The 23,729-nt window shown below is 43.1% G+C and overlaps 1 protein-coding gene and 1 non-coding gene across 2 annotated transcripts in view; one reads left to right on the forward strand and one right to left on the reverse strand.

The window, feature by feature from the left end:
* CFAP221 (cilia and flagella associated protein 221) overlaps window positions 1-23,729 on the reverse strand; it is a 118,339-nt gene that overhangs the window by 47,548 nt on the left and 47,062 nt on the right. The window contains exons 8-14 of the mRNA XM_065927815.1: window positions 21,957-22,116; window positions 16,227-16,347; window positions 16,032-16,143; window positions 15,727-15,835; window positions 12,335-12,422; window positions 7,157-7,246; window positions 4,158-4,256 (exon numbers count right to left, since the gene is read on the reverse strand). Of these exons, the coding sequence (XP_065783887.1) occupies window positions 4,158-4,256; window positions 7,157-7,246; window positions 12,335-12,422; window positions 15,727-15,835; window positions 16,032-16,143; window positions 16,227-16,347; window positions 21,957-22,116 (779 nt within the window). The remainder of the gene's footprint in view (window positions 1-4,157; window positions 4,257-7,156; window positions 7,247-12,334; window positions 12,423-15,726; window positions 15,836-16,031; window positions 16,144-16,226; window positions 16,348-21,956; window positions 22,117-23,729) is intronic.
* On the forward strand, window positions 14,216-14,288 carry TRNAE-UUC (transfer RNA glutamic acid (anticodon UUC)). Its single transcript has one exon. It is a non-coding gene; the product is annotated as a tRNA-Glu (tRNA).

The raw sequence follows: 23,729 nt of genomic DNA on the forward strand, positions 1-23,729 counted from the left end.
TACATGTGTGTGTGTAACTGAATCACTTTGCTGGACACAGAAATCAACACGACATTGTAAATCAATTGTCCTCAGACTCCCCAGTGGCGCAGTAGGTAAGGATCTACCTGTCAGTGCGGGAGACATGGGTTTGATCCCTGGTTCAGAAAGACTCCACCTGCCAGGGATCAAGCAAGCCCGTGCACCACAACTACGGAGCCCGTGCTATAGAGCCCACGAGCCGCAGCTGCTGAAGCCTGAGCACCCGAGAGCCCACACACTGCGACTACTGGGTCTTTGGTGCTCTGCGACCAAAGAAGCCAGGACAGTGAGAAGCTCGTCTACTCCAAAAAAGAGTAGCCCCTGCTCACCGCAACTAGGGAAAACCCTCACAAAGCAGCAAAGACCCAGCCCAGCCAAAAATACATTTCAAAAATTAGTAATAAGCAAATAAGTAAGGTATGCAAAATAAAAAATTAAAAAAAACTATACTGGACTAAAGGTGGCGCTAGTGGTAAAGAAACCGCCGGTCAATGCAGGAGATGTAAGAGAGATGGGTTCGATCCCTGGGTCAGAAAGATCCCGTGGAGGAGGGCATGGCAACCCACTCCAGCATTCTTGCCTGGAGAATCCCTTGGACAGAGGAACTTGGCGGGCTACGGTCCACAGGGTTGAAAAGAATTGGACAGGACGGAAGCAACTAGGCATGCATGCAGAAAAAGAAGTAGCAGCAGCAATGGAGGGCAAGCAGCCCAGGCCAGAGACCAAGTCTTAACCATTGCTTCCCTCCTGGAGGGGGATTCTGCTCCCCAGGCAGCCACACCCCAGAGGTCGACAGGCAGCATAAGATGCAAGAGGGGCCCCCAAGATGGCCAAGTGCTGAGACTTACAGGACAGTTTGCTGCAGGAGGGGTAGGCTAAGCTGCCTGAACGCCAACTGTGAACAGAGGGAGGTGAGATGGACTGGCATTCTGAGTGAACAGTGAGGAGGAGCAGGTAACGAGCTGATGTTTAGGAAGCAGATGAGGTCTAGGACCACACAGAGGATGGGGCAGCTGCGGAGGGGAGTAGGTAGCCAGACCAGGGGTCACTCACACCCTTTATTAACCTTAGAGGCTAGTAGATCTTCATTTGTTCCTGATCACAGGAAATGTGCTGGGTGGAGACCAGTGCAAGGGTGAAGAAGGCAGGTAGTGAGAGGACAAACCTTGAAAGCAGAGCTGCAGACTGGATGTCAGAGCCTATATCTCACCAGAACACCCCATGGTCCTCGCTAGGAGTAACTAACCAGCATCCTATGGTTCTAGAGTTTCCATATGGCCCAGTAATTCAGCTCCTAGATGGACACACCCCAGGAACTGAAGATATGTCCACAAACTTGTACATAAATGTTTGTGACATCCTTATCCCCATCACAATAGCCAAAAACAGGTACAGCTGAAATGTTTCAACCAATAACTAGAAAAACAGAGCGTGGTACTTCCATATGACTGAACACAATCCACCCTGAAAAAGGAGTGACGTACTGAAACCTGCTGCACCATGGCTGAACCTTGAAAAGATGTTAAGTGAGAGAAGCTAGTTACAAAAGGCTGTGTACTATATGATTTTACATATACGAAATGCCCAGAATATGAAAATCCACATAGAAAGTGGCCAGTGACTGGAGGGCTAGAGAGTGACTACTGAGGGGAACAGGGTTTCTTTAGGTAGTGATAAAAATGCCCTAAAATCAGACCTAAATCAAATCCCTTACGGTTTTACAGTGGAAGTGAGAAAATAGATTCAAGGGATTAGATCTGATAGAGTGCCTGAAGAACTATGGACAGAGGTTCGTGACATTGTATAGGAAGCAGTGATCAAGACCATCCCCAAGAAAAAGAAATGCAAAAAGGCAAAATGGTTGTCTGAGGAGGCCTTAGAAATAGCTGTGAATAGAAGAGAAGAGAAAGGCAAAGGAGAAAAGGAAAGTATACACATTTGAATGCAGAGTTCCAAAGAATAGCAAGGAGAGATAAGAAAGCCTTCCTCAGGGATAAATGCAAAGAAATAGGGGAAAACAATAGGATGGAAAAGACTAGAGATCTCAAGAAAATCAGAGATACCAAGGGAACTTTTCATGCAAAGATGGGCACAAAAAAGGAAAGCAAGGGTACGGACCTAACAGAAGCAGAAGATAATAACAAGAGGTGGCAAGAGTACAGAGAAGAAAAGATCTTCATGATAATCAAGATGGTGTGATCACTCACCTAGAGCCAGACATCCTGGAATGTGAAGTCAAGTGGGCCTTAGGAAGCATCACTAGGAACAAAGCTAGTGGAGGCGATGGAATTCCAGTCCAGCTATTTCAAATCCTAAAAGATAATGCTATGAAAGTGCTGCACTCAATATGCCAGCAAATTTGGAAAACTCAGCAGTGGCTACAGGACTGGAAATGGTCTGTTTTCATTCCAATCCCAAAGAAAGGCCATGTCAAAGAATGCTCAAACTACCGCACAATTGCACTCATCTCACATGCTAGCAAGGTAATGCTCAAAATTCTCCAAGCCAGGCTTCAACAATGTATGAACTGTGAACTTCCAGATGTTCAAGCTGGTTTTAGACAAGGCAGAGGAACCAGAGATCAAATTGTCAACATCTGCTGGATCATCAAAAAAACAAGATAGTTCCAGAAAAACACCTATTTCTGCTTTATTGACTATGCAAAAGTCTTTGACTGTGTGGATCACAATAAACTGTGGAAAATTCCTTAAGAGATGGGAACACCAGACCATCTTACCTGCCTCCTGAGAAATCTGTATGCAGGTTAAGAGGCAGCAGTTAGAACTGGGCATGGAACAACAGACTGGTTTCAAATTGGGAAAGGAGTACAACAAGGCTGTATATTGTCACCCAGGTTATTTAGCTTATATGCAGAGTACATCATGAGAAATGCTGGACAGGATGAATCACAAGCTGGAATCAAGATTGTAGGGAGAAATATCAATAGATATGCAGATGACACCACCCTTATGGCAGAAAGTGAAGAAGAACTAAAGAGCCTCTTGATGAAAGTGAAACAGGACAGTGAAAAAGTTGGCTTACAACTCAACATTCAGAAAACTAAGATCATGGCATCCAGTCCATCACTTCCTGGCAAATAGATGGGGAAAAAATGGAAACAGTGACAGACTTTATTTTTGGGGGCTCCAAAATCACTGCAGATGGTGACTGCAGCCATGAAATTAAAAGATGCTTGCTCCCTGGAAGAAAGTTATGACCAACCTAGACAACATATTAAAAAGCAGAGACATTAATTTGCCAACAAAGGTCCATCTAGTCAAAGCTATGGTTTTTCCAGTAGTCATATATGACTGTGAGAGTTGGATTATAAAGAAAGCTGAGCACCAAAGAACTGATGCTTTTGAACTGTGGTGTTGGAGAAGACTCTTGAGAGTCCCTTGGACTGCGAGGAGATCCAACCAGTCCATCCTAAAGGAAATCAGTCCTGAATATTCTTTGGAAGGACTGATGCTGAAGCTGAAACTCCAGTACTTTGGCCACCTGATATGAAGAACTGACTCAGAAAAGACCCTGATGCTAGGAAAGAGTGAAGGTGTGAGGAGAAGGGGATGACAGAGGATGAGGTGGTTGGATGGCATCACCGACTCAATGGACATGAGTCTGAGTAAACTCTGGGAGTTGGTGATGGGCAGGGAGGCCTGCTGTGCTGCAGTCCATAGGGTGGCCAAGAGTCAGGCACGACTGAGCGGCTGAGCTGAACTGGACTGCAAACTGGAGAGCGGTGATGGCTGCATCACTCTGTGTGCTAAGCCACTTCAGCCGTGTGCGACTCTTCATGACCCTGTGGACTGCAGCCCACCAGGCTCTTCTGTGCATTGGATTTCCCAGGCAAGAATACTGGCGTGGGCTGCCATTTCCTTCTGCAAGGGATCTTCCTGACCCAGGGATCGAACCTGCATCTCCTGCGGCTCCTGCATTGCAGATTCTTTACCACTGAACCACTAAGGAAGGTCTCTGTACCACTCTGCGCCGTACAAGAAACCAGAGAATTGTATGCTCTACAGGAGTGAATTTTATGGCATGTGAATTGCATCTCCATATGTGTTATAAAAAACTCATTGCTCAATTTCCCATTGTAAAACACAGGGAAACTTCACAGCGGTGCTGAGACTCACCTTGCGAGCTGCTTGTTGAAACCGTCTCTGTGCTCGGAATCTGTTGACCCAAGTATTATTAACGAGCGGATCAAAATTAGGATGAAATTCCTGGATTTTCTGTGAACACAAAATATCGGTCCATCTTAGATTTAAATTTTAACTCCGGGCATAATCATTTAATAAAAATATTTCAGAGTTTGATCTCAAATCAAGTTATTTGTTCTTCCATTTAATGAGCATTTATTAAGCACTTTGGTACACACAGCATTATAGGGAATACTTCTTGGGTTAGGAACCAAAAGAAAGACAAGATTTGGGTTTTAAGAAATGTAGTCTGTGCTCATTTTTCCAGTGACTCAAGGTTATATATATATAATCCAGTGATGCAAGGTTATATATATATAGTGCAAATCTGTCTCTGGCTTTCTCTTTGGTTTCATTTATCTTTTGTCCATCCGTATGCCAGCACGACTCTGCCTTAATGATCTGACTTTTTCATAAGACTTTGTCTCCTTCAGAGGCAGTCCTCTCCCCCAGTTTAGTCATTTTAAATTAAAATATTCTCAAGCCTTTTCTCTTTCTTATGTGTACGTGAGTGCTCAGTCACTCAGTCCTGTCCGACTCTTTGCAACCCTATGGACTGCAGCCCACCAGGCTCCACTGTCCATGGGATTTTCCAGGCAAGAATACTTGAGTGGGTCGACATTCTCTTCTCCAGGGGATCTTCCCGACCCGGGGATCAAACCCACGTCTCCTGCGTCTCCTGCACTGCAGGCGATTCTTTACCACTGAGCCACCAGGTGAGCTGGCGGCTTACAAATATACACACACACATACCTACACAATGATATTCATGTTCATGTTGTGTATATATACACATATGTGTACTTAAAGGGTTTATAAAATTCCATGAGAAAGTCTATTGAGATATTAACTAGGATTGCATTAAATCTATAGATTAATTTAGAAAGAGGTGACATCTTTGCAATGTTTATCCTCTTCCATGAAACTTCCGTAAAAATCTTTCAACTTATTTAGATCTTTGTTGCTGTTCCAGTGTAAAGCTTTGCAATTGTTAGATTTGCTTCTAGGTACTTGTTTGCTATTATAAATTATGCATTTATTAAATTATATGTTAACATTTTATTTCTTGTATGTGAAAATACATACATATTGTACAATGATTTTATATGCAATTGCCAAGCTCTCTCACAAATTCAGTAAGACGAATTATTCTGGCAATAGATTCTTTTAGATTTTCTATAATCATAGTCAATTATATCATATGAAATTAAAGCTCTTTCTGTCCAATATTTATGACTTTTATTATATCTTTTTCTTATGCTGTACACTATCTTGAATCTCTTAACACAATACTGAATAAAAGAGCTTATACTTCCTTGTACATATAATACTTCTAACTTTTCATCAATTGGAAAGACTTTTACTGCAATTTAAAAAAAAAGCATTTATCAGTTTACAAAAGTTTCTGTTTTCCTCATTTGGTGAGTTTTCTTTTTAGAAAATTGTGAATATTACATCAAAAAAGAGAGAGAGAAATAAAGAAATGTACAGTCTAGAGAGGCAAGATCGAACAAACACATGTGGCCCTGGGAAAGAATGAAGTCACATGGAAACCAGGCCCTTGTGATGGGGGATGGGATGCCTTGGAATGGGGGGGCCGGACTGTGTGGTCCTCACTAGAGCCTGCGCACCACGGGCACATGTGCATGAAGCCCAGTAATTGGCTGGAAGGAGAGGGCGCCGGGGTGTCGAGAGGCCACCAGAGCCTCTGGCGCTGCAGGTTTTTGAACAAACAATGTGAAGACAAAGTCATCGGAAATGGATCAGCCCCGCACGGGCCTGGGCAGTGGGCCACGGAAGAGAAGGTGGGTCTGCTGAATAAGCCGAGGCTGAGGTGTGACGGGGTGTGACGGTGGACCTGGGGTGGCCTCATGGAAGAGTGACTGGCAAGACTTTGGGGCCAGATGAAAAGTGGGGGAGAAGGAAAAAGGTAAAAACAGTTCAGATTTGACAGATCCAGAAGAGAAAAGTGATGGAGGTAGGAGATGGAGAAGCAGCTTTCCATTGTTAAAATTAAAAACTGGGGTAGACAACAGGTCTCACTGTATAGCACAGGGAACTATATTCAATACCCTCTGATAAAACATAATGGAGAAAGAATGTGTATATATATATATAACTGAACCACTGTGCTGTACAGCAGAAACAACCTTGTAAATCAATTATACTTCAATAAAATAAGATTCACAGGAGAAACAAAAATTAAAAATTGAGGTTTTAACCAGAAACTGTCACATGACAGAAGAAGCTCTGGAGGGGGCTGCAGTCCCCACTTTGCAGTTGAGGACGCTGCGGCGCCAAGGCTGAAGGAGCTCCTCCGGGATGCCACAGCCGTGGTGGAGCTGGAGCCAGCGCCCTGGCGTCTGACTTCCCGTCTTGTTTGACAAGGGAGGGAGGGGGCAAGGAACCTACCCCGGGGCCCACCCTGAGGATCGGCGCGCAGACGGGGGCGTGGACAGCAAAGTGAAGTCGCTCAGCAGTGTCCGACTCTTCGCGACTTCATGGACTGTAGCCTACCAGGCTCCTCCACTCATGAGATTTTCCAGGCAAGAGTACTGGAGTGGGTTACCATTTCCTTCTCTAGGGGATCTTCCCAACCCAGGGATCAAACCGGGGCCTCCTGCATTGCTGGCAGACACTTTACCATCTGAGCCACCAGGGAAGCCCTTGGACAGAAAAGGGGAAGAAAAAAGAAGACCAAGAGGAGAAAGCAGAGTGTGGGAAGGAGGTGCCTGTATAGAGTGCCGTTAATCTCAAATTGATGCCTGACTTGTGGACATGTTGTTAAAAAAACTCTATGAAAAGGTAAACAAGTTAAAAATTATTAAAAATCTATTGGTAATAGGATTTCTAGAAAATTGCTCATATGCTTAAAAAATAAACATATAAAGGGCTGCTGACAATCAGATTCCAAATAAAGAAAAATTACTCACTTCTTCCAGGTCGTGTAAAATCCGTTTGGGGTGAACTTCTGTCTTGCGTCGCTGGAATTCCTCATACAAAATAGGATCTCCTCTATCTAGCTGGGGTTTTCAAACATTGAAAATATTAAAATTGAATACAGATGCACACAACGACAACTGTTACTTCTCTTTAAAACGGGTAGAAACACATTAAGCAATTGGTCTAATCCATCCATGACGTTCCCTCTGGGAGTGGTGGTTAAAATGATCATTGCAAGCACACCTATTGTTTGAATATGGAAAGTTTTATTAGAAGCACAAACCCAACACCTTCTTATTAAAATTAGAGTGTGTGTGTGTGTGTGTGTGTGTGTGTGTGTGTGCGCATGTGTGCGCTTGGTCATGTCTGACTCTTTGGGACCCCATGGGCTGTAGCCCGCCAGGTTCCTCTCTCCATGGAATTTTCCAGGCAAGAATACTGGAGTGAGTTGCCGTTTCTTCCTCCAGGGGATCTTTACGATAGTCTCTGGAAATTATTTGAAGCATTTAAAATTCGCAGAAAGGATTCTAGGAAACTGTGTCACCATAGGGGTGTAGAGATTCCATTTAAGGGAAATTTAACGTCCCAGGAAAGTTTTAAGCTCTCAGGAGCTTAAAGATCTCAGGCATGTGATCTCTCCCCCTTTGCTGGGTGGCGGAGGCTGGGGGTCTGTCTCTCCCCTGGATTAAGAATCCCCCAGACTCTGCTCCCCTCCCCTACTACTCGTGTCCTCCTGGCCCCTGAGTAATCTCCCCGCTCCACGCCAGGTACTCCCAGGCTGTTCCCAGGAAGGCTGGCGTGGCGTGGTCAGTGTCTGCACATACCTGCCTCCACGGCAAAAAGGACCATACACACTGCAAAATGTGTCCGTTTTTGCTTCCCTGTGGGTTTTACTATTTGTTAATTAACTTCTAAAATTAGCTTGGTTCTCAGCTACACTGTCCACAGTCATTTTTAAGACTAAACTGACTGGCATACACACATGACTATATTTAAAATGGATAACCAACAAGGACCTACTGTATAGATCAGGGAACTCTGCTCAATATCCTGTAATAGCTTAAGTGGGAAGAGAATTTGATAAAAACATATATATATATATATATATATATATATATATATATGTATAACTGAATGCAGATGATACCACTCTAATGGCACAAAGTGAAGCTAAAGAGCCTTTTGATGAAGGTCAAAGAGGAGTGAAAAAGCTGGCTTAAAACTCAACACTGAAAAAATGAAAATCATGGCATCTGGTCCCATCACTTCATGGCAAATAGAAGGGGAAAAAGTGGAAACACAGACTTTATTTTCTTGGGCTCCAAAATCACTGTGGATGATGACTGTAGTCATGAAATTAAAAGATGCTTGCTCCTTGGAAGAAAAACTATTACAAACCTAGACAGCATATTAAAAACCACAGAAATTATTTTGCTGACAAAGGTCCATACAGTCAAAGCTATGGTTTTTCCAGCAGTCATGTACAGATGTGAGAGTTGGACCATTAAGAAGGCTGAGTACTAAAGAACTGATGCTTTTGAACTGTGGTGCTGGAGAAGACTCCAGTACCTTAAGACTTAAGGAGACCAAACCAGTCAATTGTAAAGGAAATCGACCCTGAATATTCACTGGAAAGACTGCTGCAGATGCTGAAGCTCAAATCCTTTGGACACCTGATGTGAAGAGCTGACTCACTGGAAAAGATTCTGATGCCGGGAAAGACTGAGGGCAGGAGGAGAAGGGGGCGGCAGAGGACACGATGATTGGATGGCATCACTGATTCAATGGACATGAATTTGAGCAAACTCTGGGAGCTAGTGAAGGACAAGGGAGTCTGGTGTGCTGCAGTCTATGCAGTCCGAAAGATTTGGACACAACTCAGTGGCTGAACAACAACTTAGCAACTGAACAACAACGGTAACTGAATCACTGTGTCACACGCCTGAATCTAACTCAACATCGTTAATCAACTATGCTACTGTTTAGTCGCGAAGTTGTGTCTGACTCTTTCGCAACCCCAGTGGACTGTAGCCTGCCAAGCTCTTCTGTCCACGGAATTTCCCAGGCAAGAATACTGGAGTGGGTTGCCATTTCCTTTTCCAGAGGATCTTCCTGACCCAGGGACAGAACCTGCATTTCCTGCATAGGCAGGGGGATTCCTTACCCCTGAGCCACCAGAGAAGCACTATTCCAATATAAAATAAAAATTAAAAATGAATAAAGATTGAACTTCAAGAAATCTATTCTAACCATCACATTAACACCTTATTTGGAAATAAGAGGACCCACTGATGGCACAGGGAGCTATACTGTATTTTGAGCTATAGGGTATTTTGCCATAATGTATAAGGTAAAAGAATCTGAAAAAGAATATACATATATATTATGTGTGTGTGTGTATAACTGAATCACTGTACTGTATACCTGAAATATGAGCCTTACATATAGCTGAGAAAAGAAGAGAAGCGAAGGCAAAGGAGAAAAGGAAAGATATATCCGTCTGAATGCAGAGTTCCAAAGAATAGCAAGGAGAGATAAGAAAGCTTTCTGAAGAATGCAAAGAAATAGAGGAAAACAACAGAATAAGAAAGACTAGAGATCTCTTCAAGAAAATTAGAGATACCAAGGGAATATTGTGCTAGGATGGGCACAATAAAGGACAGAGACATATGGACCTAACCGAAGCAAAAGATATTAAGAAGAGGTGGCAAGAATACACAGAAGAACTGTACAAAAAAGGTCTTAATGACCCAGATAACCACGATAGTGTGGTCACTCATCTAGAAGCAGATATCCTAAAACCTGGAGTAAGAAGTCAAGTGGGCCTTAGGAACCATTACTACAGACAAAGCTAGTGAAAGTGGGAATTTCAGCTGAGCTATTTCAAATCCTAAAAGATGATGCTGTTAAAGTGCTGCACTCAATACGCCAGCAAATTTGGAAAACTCAGCAGTGGCCACAGGACTGAGGCCACTCAGTGTTGGTTCTCAATCCAATCCCAAAGAAGGGAAATGCCAAAGAATGTTCAAACTACTGCACAATTGCATTCATTTCACATGCTAGTGAGGCTTCAACAATATGTGAACCGAGAACTTCCAGATGTACAAGCTGGATTTAGAAAAGGCAGAGGAGCCAGAGATCAAAGTGCCACCATCCACTGGATCACAGAAAAAGCAAGAGAATTCCAGAAAAACATCTACTTCTGCTTCATTGACTATGCTAAAGCCTTTGACTATGTGGATCACAAAACTGAAAAATTCTTAAAAAGATGGGAATACCAGAACATCTTAGCTGCCTCCTGAGAAACCTCTCTGCAGGTCAAGAAGCAATGGTTAGAACCAGATATGAAACAAGGGACTGGTTCAAAATTGGGAAGGCAGTATGTCAAGGCTGTATATTGTCACCCTGTTTATTTAACTTATATGCAGAGTACATCATGCGAAATGCCAGACTGGATGAAGCACAAGCTGGAATTAAGACTGCAGGTAGAAATAGCAACAATCTCAGATATGCAGATAACACGACCCTAATGCAAGAAAGCAAAGAGGAGCCTCTTGATGAAGGTGAAAGAGGAGAGTGAGAAAGCTGGCTTAGAACTCAACATTCAGAAAACAAAGATCATGGCATCCGGTCCCATCACTTCATGGCAAATAGATGGGGAAAAAATGGAAACAGTGACAGACTTTATTTTCTTGGGTTCCAAAATCACTGTGGACAATGAAATTAAAGGATGCTTGCTCCTTGGAAGGAAAGCTATACAAACCTAGATAGTGTATTAAAAAGCAGAACCATCACTTGCCCAACAAAGGTTTGTATACTCAAAGCTATAGTTTTTCCAGTAGTCATGTACAAGTGTGAGAGTTGGCCCATAAAGGCTGAGTGCTTAAGAATGAATGTTTTTGAACTGTGGGATTGGAGAATACTCTTGAGAGTCCCTAGGACAGCAACGAGATAAAGCCAGTGAATCGTAAAGAAAATCAATCCTGCATACTCCATGGGAGTATGCATATTCCATTGGAAGGACTAATGCTGAAGCTGAAGCTCCAACACTTTGGCCACCAGATGTGAAGAGCTGACTCATTAGAAAAGACTCTGATGCTGGGAAAGACTGAAGGCAGGAGGAGAAGGGGTGACAGAGAATGAGATGGTTGGATGGCATCACCAATTCAATGGATATGAGTTTGAGCAAACTCTGGGAGACAGTGAAGGATAGGGAAGCCTGCTGGCATGCTGCAGTCCATGGGGTCACAAAGAGTCAGACCCGACTGAGTGACTGAACCTCAACAAAATCAACTATACTTCAGTAAAAAAAACAAAAACAAAAACAAAAACCAGAAATGAGAGACATCTATGGTTGTCAGCAGATGGTGAGCTGTCCAGCTTTTATCTGAACATAGCTGATCTCAAACACATGTGGAGTTTGAGACTGTGGATCTCAGGTTCAAAACACAGATTTTGTAGGAAGAGACGTAAATCTCCTCCACCACAAGTCAAATAAAACAGGGCAAATTAAAAAAGGGATTGGCAAAGGTGTTGTTAGAAGAAAGAGGAGAGAGACTTCTTGTATCTTTATTCAAACTCTACTTATTTATGATGAGTATCTCAGAAGTGAACATTACTGACCATCTCCCTTGAACAAGAAGTCGCCACTCCTGAGGGTCTGTGCCATTGGGCTCTCTTGCCCACTCGATCTGAATCCTCCGTCCCTCTTGCTTTTGCTCAGCTTCCTGCTGTGGGCCTGGGCCTCCAGCTTCAGTCTGGACCTGGCTCTCGTATGCCTCCTGGCCGCTGTCTCTGGGTGTCTCTCATCTCCATGCACTGCAGATCACGCCCGGCATTCCAGCCCGAAATGGAGCCATTCCCTGCCTCTGAGCTGGATGCCTGTTTCTTATTTACTACTTTTCAAAACTGTACCGAGTCTCCTAGGAAGCTTTCCAGTTAGATGAGTCCTCTCTTGCTGTCCCTTGAATCTCCACACTACTTAGCGGATGTTTCCAGTGACAGGTATGGCCAGCCTCGATTCATTGCTAACAGTGGGCGTGTTATCAGCCTCTCCTCCCAACTTAACTGTAAGATTTTTTTTCCCCCTCTGGCTATGACATCTTGAATATAGCAGGAATTCAAAATATTTAGTGAAATAAATGATGTCAGGTAGGAGTAATTCTGACCTTGTATTTGCTGTTTACTCTTTGCCGCTCCTCATAAATGTCTTTTTTAAATTTAAAGGACATGTGATCCTTACCGAGGTGCACCTGCCTGGGGAGAAAAGAAAAACAAAAAACAACTTCCAGAACCCATCAGAATACCACAATCGATTTCAGGATGGAGCATCTCAGCTGAACTGCACAGCTGACGCAGGAGAGCACGCCAAAGAAGGGAGAAGTTGCAGACACCCGCAACACAAGTAGGGTGAACCACATGTTCCCCACAGGGAAGCTTCTCTCCCAGTGACACATGCTAAAATACTTACGAATAGAGAGACCTGGACACTCAATCTCACTCATCATTAGGAAAATGCAAATCAGAGCCACAGTGACGGACTACGTCATACCTACTTGGATGGCTATGATAATTGACAAAGATGATGACAGCAATCATAACAAAGGAAAATAACAGGAATTGCCAAGGATGCGGAGAAACTGGAATGTAAAATGGTGTAGTCGTGTAGAACACAGTTTGGCTGTTCTCAAAAAGTTATACGTGAATTACCTTGAGACCCAGTAATTCCTCTCCTATGTATACACCCAAGAGCACTGAAAAGGTAAGTTCACACAAAAACTTTGTATATAAGTGTTCACAGCAGCATTATTTCAAATAGCCCCAAACTGGAAACCCCCCAAATGTCCACCAACTGATGAATAAACACAGTGTAGAATGTTGATAAAACAAAAGCTTATTCCCCATAAAAATGAATGAAGTGCTGATAGATGCTGTGACATGGATGAACTCTGAAAACATATTTAGTGAAGAAAGTGAAAGTGTTAGTGGCTCAGTCATGTCCGGCTTTTTGTGACCCTTTGGACTATAGCTTGCCAGCCTCCTCTGTCCACGGAATTCTCCAGGCGAGAATACTAGAGTGGGTAGCCATTCTCTCCTCCAGGGAATCTCTCCAACCCAGGTCTCGGATCTGGGTCTCCTGCATTACAGGCAGATTCTTTACTGCTTAAGCCACCAGGGAAGCCCAGTGAAGAAGCCAGTTACTAAAGGTCACATATGATCTGACTACATTGATACGAAATGTCCAGAAGGGGCAACACCAGAGACAAACAGTGGTTGAGCGTTGCCAGGGGCAGGGGAAACAGGAGGGTGGGGGCATGACTGCTTCACGCTTACAGGGTTCTTTCTGGCAGGGATGTAAAAGTTCTGGAACTAAGTACTGATGGTTGTACAACACTGTGAACATACTAAGAACTTCTGGGGTTGTACACATTAAAAAATGATGACCCAGAGAGATGGGATGGGGAAGGAGGTGGGAGGGGGGTTCAGGATGGGGAACACATGTAAATCCATGGCTGATTCAAGTCAATGTATGGCAAAAACCACTACAATATTGTAAAGTGATTAGCCTCCAACTAATAAAAATAAATGAAAAAAAAAATGATGAAAATGGTTCATTTCATGTGATGTGAATTTCATCCCACTTTAAAAAAAAAACTCTGGGGGACTTCCCTGGTGTCACAGTGGATAGCAGTCCACTTGTCAATACAGGGGACATGGATTCAATCCTGGTCTGGGAGGACTCCACCTGCTGTGGAGCAACAAAGCCCATATGCCACAGCGACTGAGCCAGCACCCGAGAGCCCATAAACTGCAACTACTGAGCCCGTGAGCCTACAGCCTGAGCTCGGCAATAGGAGGGGCCACTGCGGGGAGGAGCCAGTGCATCCCAACTAGAGAGCAGTCCCTGCTCTTCACCGCCAGAGAAAACCCGCAAGCAGCAATGATCAAAAAAAAAAAACAAAAAACAAGTAATTAAAGAAAACAACCTCTCGTACGTCATGTACCCATCATGGAGTCTGACACACGTTCAAAGTATGTAGCAGCGGGGTTCCCTGGTGGCCCAGTGGTTAGGTCCTGGCACTTTCACTGCCAAGGGCCCAAGTTCAACCCCTGGTCAGGGAAATAAGATCTCACAGGCTGAGTGCCAAAAAAATAAGTATATAGTAAAAGTTCTGGAGAACTGTTTAAAAGTTCTGGAGAACTGTTTTAAAGGAGACTAAAGAGACACAAAAACTAAATGCAAACCATATGATCTTTGACTGGACCTTGGATTCCCCTCTTCAAAAACCAAAACATCCCTGGTATAGAAGCATTATGGGGACAACTGGGTAAATTTGCCAGGCTGATGATTTAATGTTGTATCAAAGTTAAACTTCTTAGAAGTAACTATGGTGATGCTGGAGAATGTCCTTGTTCTTAGGAGCTTAGGCTTTTAGAGGTGAGGCCTCACGGCACCTGCACTCACTCCCAAACGGCTCAGGGAGATGAAAGGAGTGTGTGTGAGTGTGCGCTTGTGCCTGTGTGCGAGGCGCAGTGCTGACACTGATGACCGTACATCAGTGTGTGTGGGTCTCACTAGATCGTTCAAAATCTTTCAGCAAAAAGTTGTGAGAAAATATTAAGTGAATAATACATGATCAAAATTGAATTTAGGATATGATTTCAAGCCCGTTACAAAGCAGCACAGGAAGAAGGAAAAACACCAGGATTAACAGTGGTCACTGCATTACAGTGATTCTTTTTCCTTTTCTACACTTAAAAAACGTTTTCAAGTTTTTTACAATGATAACATGTCCTTTTATTTTTTTTGCCATAGGGAAAGAGTTTTTTCCCAAATGGTCCTGGGTAACCTGGCACACTCTCCATTCAACTGAGCCCAGACCCTGAGTACAGACTCACCCAAGATTCTGTGAACTCACAGAAGGCGTTGCTTTTCACAGGAGGTGGCAGGGTGCGAACACCGGGCTGGCCCCGGGGCACGCAGTGAGTTTTCGGGCTGGGCAGTGGGGAAGCGGGGCCGTGACAGGGTGGCCACCTAACCAAGCTTCCCAGGAGTCTCTTTCTGAACTCAGTTTTAGAGTGTCCACAGTCACTTCAGCTGAGTCTGTACATGCAGATATGTCTTGTGTGGTCTGGTAAAAACCTGCATCTGAGTTTGAAAACCCTCACTAGGAGCCTCTCCCACCCCACCTGCACTGCCAGGCTCCCCCGATGGCCCCTGGAGCTCACAGCCCAGGGCACAGGGGGCTTGGGGGGGGTGGGAGACAGTCGGGCAAGATTCAGGGTCCCTGAGTCACCCCAGGAAGGGGGTGTCCTCATGTGAGGTGGGGTGCACTTTGGTTCCGTGCTGGTCACACTTAGGAAGGAGCATGGTGTGGTCACACTGATTCACTCCTGATAGAAACTTCACTCTGAAACAAAGTCCATCAAAGGGGAGGAAATAATCAAATGTTTCAAAGGGCATAAAAAGTTATTACATCCATTCATTCATTGGGTCTCATGGGTAAAAAGCCGTTAGCAAAAACACCGTCACCCGATGCAAATGATCAGGGGCACTTACCACTTCAGGTGATTTTCAATCTCTGCACAAGTGTCCTGTCTGACTTTCTGTTCAAAGAGCGCTTCTTTCATTTGTCTTGTTTTTGAAATCTCAGTGCCTTGGTCCAAAACTGAGGGCAGGAGCAAACGATGATTACACCAGTAATCGAATCAGAATCACTGGCCGGGAGAAAAACATTTCTGACGGCAAAAGGTAACAGGACTCTAACTGAGTTTTGTTGCTGCTGCTCATAAGCAGTAAATATGAGAAGCAATAACTCCTTTAGATTTTGCCCGGAGCTGATTGATGGTGGATTCATTGCTTACCTTCTTTCAATTCTTTAATCTTTAATTTTCCTGGTTCTTGGTTTAAAACAGTCGCCACAGCAAAAGGATTCAATAAATCTACTGGAAACCTCAAGTTATGATATTCGATTTCCTGAGACCAAATCAGGAGAGAAAAGTCACCATTTGGCCTCTCTGTTGTTCCTTCCGTTGTGGTTACCATAACGCCCGCTTTACCTTAATCTTTGGAGGCTTTGCCTTTCCTGGCAACTGGGGAAAAGGTACACGTGTCACTGCCTTTTCTGGAGGAACAACTACTTTCTTAGAAAGAGTATTTACTCTTTCAAATTCTTCCAACCTAGAGTTGAAAACAGATATTAAATTAGTATGTAATGCAACAACTCAAGGCTCCTAATTTTAGTTCTCTCCAATAATATCATGACTTATAGTCCATTAAATACTATATCTAAACTATGATTTTTTTTTAGCAGTCATGTACAGATGTGAGAGTTGGACCATAAAGAAGGCTGATCGCCAAAGAATTGATGCTTTCAATCTGTGGTGTTGGAGAAGACTCTTGAGAGGCTTTTGGACAGCAAGGAGATCAAACCAGTCAATCCTAAAGGAAATAAACCCTGAATATTCATTGGAAGGACTGATGCTGAAGTTGAAGCTGCTTTGGACACACCTGATATGAAGAGCCAACTCATTGGAAAAGACCCTGATGCTGGGAAAGATGAAGACATCAAGAGAAGGGGGCATCAGAGGATGGGATGGTTAGATAGCATCACTGATTCAATAGACATGAATTTGAGCAAACTCTGGGAGATAGTGGAGGACAGAGGAACCTGGCTTGCTATAGTTCATAGGGTCACAGAGAGTTAGAGACAACTTAGCAGCTGAAAAATGACAACAAAACTCAAAACCAACTTGGGTGCTAAAACAGTGGCTTATGAAAATAAACACAAGGTCAGGATGCCAGAGCATAATCATAATTAAACAGTGGGACAATGGCTATTGTCCTTACGTTCTCAAAGAACATAGTAAGTGGAAAATAGGACATGCTGAAAAATGTTCCTGGCATCCAGCATAATTCATTCCTTAGGCTGTTGGTTTTCCATGGCTAAATTTGTTTACCATACTTGAAAAACTCTCACACTGATTTATGTGTAAAAGAATAATTATGTCTACTGTTTGTACCAAAATGTTTTTAAAAAGTGATTTATAATATTGTAAAAATGACTATACTATGCAAAGCAATCTATAGATTCAGTACAATCTTATCAAATTAATGGCATTTTTCACAGAACTAAAACAAAAAATTTCACAGTTTATATGGAAACACAAAAGATCCTAAAGAGCCAAAGCAATCTTAAGAAAGAAAACTGGAGTTGGAGGAATCAAACTCCCTGACTTCAGACTATACTACAAAGCTACAAAACAGTATGGTACTAGCATTAAAACAGATATACAGAACAATGGAATAAGACAGAAAGCCCAGAGATAAACCCACACACTTATAAGCACCTTATCTTTGACAAAGGAGGCAAGAGTATACAGTGGAGAAAAGACAGTCTCTTCAGTAAGTGGTGCTGGGAAAACTGGACAGCTACATGTAAAAGAAAGAAATTAGAACACTTCCTAACACCACACACAAAAATAAACTCAAAATGGATGAAATACGTAAAGGTAAAGGCAGCAACTATAAAATTCTTAGAGGAAAATATAGGCAGAACATTCTTTGATATATATCACAGCAAGATCCTCTTTGACCCACCTCCTAGAGTAATGGAAATAAAAAGAAAAATAAACAAATGGGACCTAATTAAACTTAAAAGTTTTTGCACAGCAAAGGAAACTATAAACAAGATGAAAAGACGACACAATGGGAGAAGATAATTGCAAATGAAGCAACTGACAAAGAATTAGTCTCCAAAATACACAAGCTGCTGCAGCTCATGCAACTCTCTGTCTCTCTCTCTATATATGTGTGTGTGTATATATATATATACATATATATACATAAACTCAATCAAAAAAGGGGCAGAAGACTTAAACAGACTTTGCTCCAAAGCAGACATACAGACGGCCAATAAACACATGATAAAAGTGCTCAGCATCACTCATTATTAGAGAAACGTGAATCTGAACTACAGTGAGGTATTATCTCACACTAGTCAGAATGGCCATCATCAAAAAATCGACAAACAATAAATGCTGGAGAGGGTGTGGAGAAAAGGGAACACTCTTGCATTGTTGGTAGGGATATAAATTGATACAGTCACTTTGAAGAACAGTATGAGATTCCTTAAAAAAAACTAGAAATAAATCTACCATATGACCCACAATCCCACTACTGGGCATATACCCTGAGAAAACCATAATTCAAAAGACACATGTACCCCAGTGTTCATTGTAGCACTGTTTCCAATAGCCAGGACATGGCAGCAACCTAGATGTCCACCAACAGATGAATGGATAAATAAGCTGTGGTAATATATACAATGCAATACCACTCAGTCATAAAAAGGAGCAAATCTGAATCAGTTTTAGGGAGGTGGATACAGAGTGAAGTAAGTCAGGAAGAGAAAAACAAATATTTAATATTAACGCATATATATATGAAACGTAGAAAAATGGTACGGATGAACCTGTTTTCAGGGCAGGAATAGAGACACAGACATAGAAAAGAGACTCGTGGTCACAGTGGGGGACGGAGAGGGTGGGATGAACTGAGAGAGTAGCACTGAAACACATACATTACCATGGGTAAAACAGATGGCCATGTGTAAAATAGGTACCATATGTAAAATAGTGTGAAGCTGCTCTATAACACAGGGAGCCCAACACAGTGCTCTGTGACGACCTAGAGGCGTGGGATGGGATGTGGGGGTGGCAGGGAGGTTCAGGAGGGAGACGACACATGTATACTCATCGTTGGTTCATGCTGTTGTGCAGCGGAAAGCATCGCAGGATTGTAAAGTAATTATCCTCCAATTAAAAAAAAAGTGATTCAGGCTAATGTTTCAGATCTTTTCTATAAATGAAAACTGCTTTGAACATGGATAGGTATAGACGGGGCTGCTTCCATGTCTGCAGGAGCTGTTTATTGGTCATGAGGGGTAGTAGAACCATGCTATGTTCATAAATGCTGCCCATGGAAGCATTTCCTCAAGCACAAGTTTGGTGGGATGACACCTGTCGGTGACACTTCGGAGAGCAGACGAGAAACTGCTGCCGTTGAGGCATTCTGACACTCCATGTGCTTTGGTTGAGCACCTACTGGTCCGGCTGCCCTGCATGACACAGGTTATAGGCCCGTGTGAGAGTCCTGGAAGGCTCCAGGCATGGGAGGACCTGCCCCTGGGTGGGAAGGATGCACATGATGGACGCACGGTGAGGTGCGAGGATGAGATGCCTGGTTAGGGCTGAGCTGCGGCCTGGTGTTTGCATCTCAACAGAGCAGAGCTCTGACACCACCTCGGCCATAAACATTTGGGAAACAACCCAGAATATTTGAGGATGTTAAAAAAAAAAAAAAAACCAGTCTCCTTGAGATGGACCCTCCAACACTGTTAATGGGAATGTAAGTTGGTGCAGTTATTATGGAGAACAGCATGGAGGTTCCTTAAAAAACTAGAGCTACCATATGATCCTACAGTCCCCTTCCTGGACATGTATCCAGAGAAAACCACAATTCTAAAAGATACATGCACCCCTGTGCTCATAGCAGCACATTTACAAGAGCCAGGACAATAGCTAGAGACAACCTAAATGTCCATCAACAGATGGATGGACAAAGATGTGGTACATATATACAATGGAACACTATTCAGCCATAAAATGAAAAAGATAATGCCCAAAAACATGCATGGACCTAGAGATTACTGTACTAAGTGAAGCGAGTCAGAAAGAGAAAGACAAATATCATAAGATATCACTTATATACATGGAATCTAAAATATGACACAAATGAACTTATCTACAAAATAGATTCACAGGCAAAGAGAACAGACTTCTGGTTGCCAAGGAGGAGGAGGATGGGGGAGGGAATTATTAGGAGTTTGGGATTCACAGATGCAAACTATTATATGTAGGATGGGTCAACAAGGTCCTACTGTATAGCACAGGGAACTGTATTCAACATCCTGTGATAAACCATATGGAAAAGAATATGAATAAGAATATATATATATGTATATGTATATATGCATATAACAGTTACATTGTTGAACAGCAGAAATTAACACAACAGTGTTAAGTCAATTACACTTCAATCAGAAAAAAAAAAGTCTCTTTAAGAAGTCTAAATACTAGTGTTGACGATGGAAATGAAGGGATATGAGAAAGCCAGAAACCAAGAGTTACATGGAATTGGCAGTGCCAACTGGATGTGAGTTCATCACATATCCATCTCTGAAACAAAAGAAGCACCTGTGAAATCTTCCGAGAGCACTGCAGCTGGATCACTTTTCCCCTTCCTGGTGGAATATCTGTGTTCCAGCACTACCTGAAGCCTGGGGAGGCAGGCAGCTGTTGAGACGTGGTCCTTGAAAACGTCAAGAGTGGTCTAGATCAGATATGAAACTCCAGGTGGTAAACCAAAACACAGTTTAGAAAAGGTGTGCATCTGTTCCTGCTTGGAGCTTCTGCCACGCAATGCACCACTATTTAAGAACGTGTCTATGGAAGGGCAGACGTGTCAAAGTCCCACTCAAGTGATGCCTCTGAGGAGGTCATTTGTGTGTTGTGGCGCATGTTGTGAGCTGCAAACAGCATTCTTCTCAGTCAGTTAGCTGACACCAGGAAAATGAGGACTGTTTTTTTTTTTTTATGTCCAATGTTACCTCTTTACTGGCTGAACTACTTTAGTTTTACTACAGGAGCTTGCAAGATTTGGGTTCAGCAGGTCACACTAATAGTCTACAGTTGACGCAAGCTGCTTTGGCTTCTGAGAAAGAAAATAATAATATAAATATATAGTAAATCACGGAGTTCTTATTTTGATAGTAGGTTGTTAGTCCACTTTTAATATGTCTAATGACATTAACATGTGATGTGAATGTATGTGAAGGGGAGAGGAGGAAAATCAACCTTTGCCTTCATCATTTTCAAAATATTTGTAAGGATTTATCAAGATTAGGATTTATACTGTGAAAATTTTTCCTTTTCACTTCTATAAACATCATGCAAGTTAGAAAACACCTTATTAACTAGATATATTTGGATATAAAAATACAAGCTCACATTCACTGGAAATGGAAGTTCAGGGCTAAATGGTTATAGTTAAATCCATGGGTTTAAAACTTAAAAATGGGTTTAAAACTTAAACTCATTTCACATCTCTACTCTGACTTGAATGCTGAGGGTGCTTTAAGAAAAGCTCCCACCCAGCATGCTTCCATTTCTGCCTTATGTCAAAGGCCCTTGTTATACTTGACTTATTTCAGCTCCTGTCTTCAGCATCTTTAGCGTGTGGACCATTTCCTGTGGGGCTTTGCAGCGGACATTGCACAGGGCATGCACTCCACTCACTATAATATTATATTGAAACTCTGAATATAGCTCTGTGGTTCTGGCTTTATGACTTGAATTTTTGAATAGACACCAATACACACACGTGGCCAATAATTCAAACAGTGCACCGATAGTCATCAGTGAAAGAAAGTATCCTCTCCAAAATCTCTTTTCTCAGTCAACTCTTCTCTCTCTTGGCAGAAGAAACTACTGCTACAAGCACAGAGATAGTCTCTGCATCACTGTTATATTTTAAAGGGTATTTTATGAAGGTTCACCATTTAAGTAAGTTTCAAAATTGAGATAGAGTTGACATGTAACTGTAGTTTAGTTCCAGGCACATTAAGTAAGGTTTTGATGGCATTCTGCTACAAGAAAGAAACAACGGAATGGATGAAAGGAAGAATTGGGGTTTGGAGGATAAACAGAAGTCTCCCCAGGCAGCCTTACTTTAAAGCCACGTTGGGGTAGCACGTCCCGGTGAAGACACACTCGTACGGTTGAGAGTTGAACTGTGAAACCCACAGCTGCACTTTTATCTGTGCCATCCCATACTGAAATGGGGTAAACTTCACTGTCACATTCATCTTCCCATTCGCCGGGATTATTCCTGGGAGGAAAGACATGAGAAAACATGATGCTTTTTCTTCCTGCCAAGTCCAAGCAAAGAGGCTGACTCTTACACACACATATATTCTTCCCATGGGAAGCACAAGGATTTCTAGTATCATTGTATAGTCTTTTCATTAAATACACATGAATCAACTTCTGATTGTTCACATTGATCTTATTTACCAACTACTACCTTAATCCTTTATACTCATAACTTGATTGCACCAGTTATATAAACATATACTATGAGTCAGCATTACTGAGTCAGAAGTGAATCCCAGAACCATAACCTTTAAAGCCATTATTAATAATTCCCGGATATCAATGTTCATGCTGTGAGCCACAAGGAAACTGAAGGAACACACGTAAAAGTTTTTGCCCAAATAATTTGGTTCCCTATATTTTTGTGTAGTTTGATTCTCTGATTTTCTATCTTCAGCATAGACAATTGTTCTCTCCAAAGGCAAATGTCACATGATGCTTATTTCTCCTTTGTGTCTCTGGTGCCAACAGGGCTTGGAACGCAATTAAGTGCTCAACAAACATGGAAAGGAAAATAACAGGCAAGGAGGAAAGAAGGATCAATATGCTAGGTGTGAGAAGGGCGGCCATTTCCGAATTCCACTGAAGGCTCTCTGGTTTGCTCTCTAGGTGGACTCCTCTGGTCCCCACAGGGGCCGTGCCTGGCGACCCGCCTCCTTCCCATCTAGGGTCCCTCTGAATCTTGGCCCACCCTCTGCCTTGCTCTCCATGCCAACCCCAGAGCCCTTTCATTCAGCCATCCAGACATTCACTGAGCACCTATTGGGTGGCAGGCACTATCTTAGGCACTTGAGACACAGCAGTAAGCAAAGCAAAGCAAAGTCCCAGGGGGTTTCCCTGGTGATCCAGTGATCAAGGCTCGCCTGCCAATGCTAGGGGTGCAGGATCTATCCCTAGTCAGGGAACTAAGATCACACAAGCCATGTGGTGCAGCCCCCCCACACACATACACACACACATACACACACACACACACACACACATACACACACACACACACACACACACAGCCCCAGAGCTCACGGAGTTTACATGCTGGCCAGGATGGCAAATAAAAAGAAACAAACCAGTGAATATAAACTCTCAAGTCATGCCATGCACACAGAGTGGGCCATGGGGAAGCAAGTGACGCACGAGGAGCTATCTGAGACACGGTGAACATCAGGCCTCAGGTGAGGAGATGATGAAGTGGAGGCTTGGGTGAGAGGTGGGGCTGCTGCTCCAGTCCCCAGACACTGGCACTCTGGACCCCATGCCTTGGCACTTGCTGTTCCCGAGACTGGAAGCCCTTCCTCCAGATCGTCCTTTGGCTTCCAATCTTCTGGAATCACCTCTCTGTCATCTGCCTCCCCTAGTTAAGTATCACAAAAGCAGATGCCTGCTTGTTACTGTGTTCCCAGCTCAATAAATAAACCTTCAAAGCCTATGTCAGCCCTCACGTTACAGGAAACCCCTCCTAATGCTCCATCTGCAGAAGCCTCCACCACCGTCCCTCACCGCTACCCTGCGATCCTCAGGTGCCACCCGAACTGCCACTCTGCAAAGTTTACCAGTCTCCCAACTCGTCTG

Source organism: Muntiacus reevesi, chromosome 3 (genome assembly GCF_963930625.1).
Source record: "Muntiacus reevesi chromosome 3, mMunRee1.1, whole genome shotgun sequence".
In the NCBI taxonomy this organism is placed as follows: domain Eukaryota; kingdom Metazoa; phylum Chordata; class Mammalia; order Artiodactyla; family Cervidae; genus Muntiacus; species Muntiacus reevesi.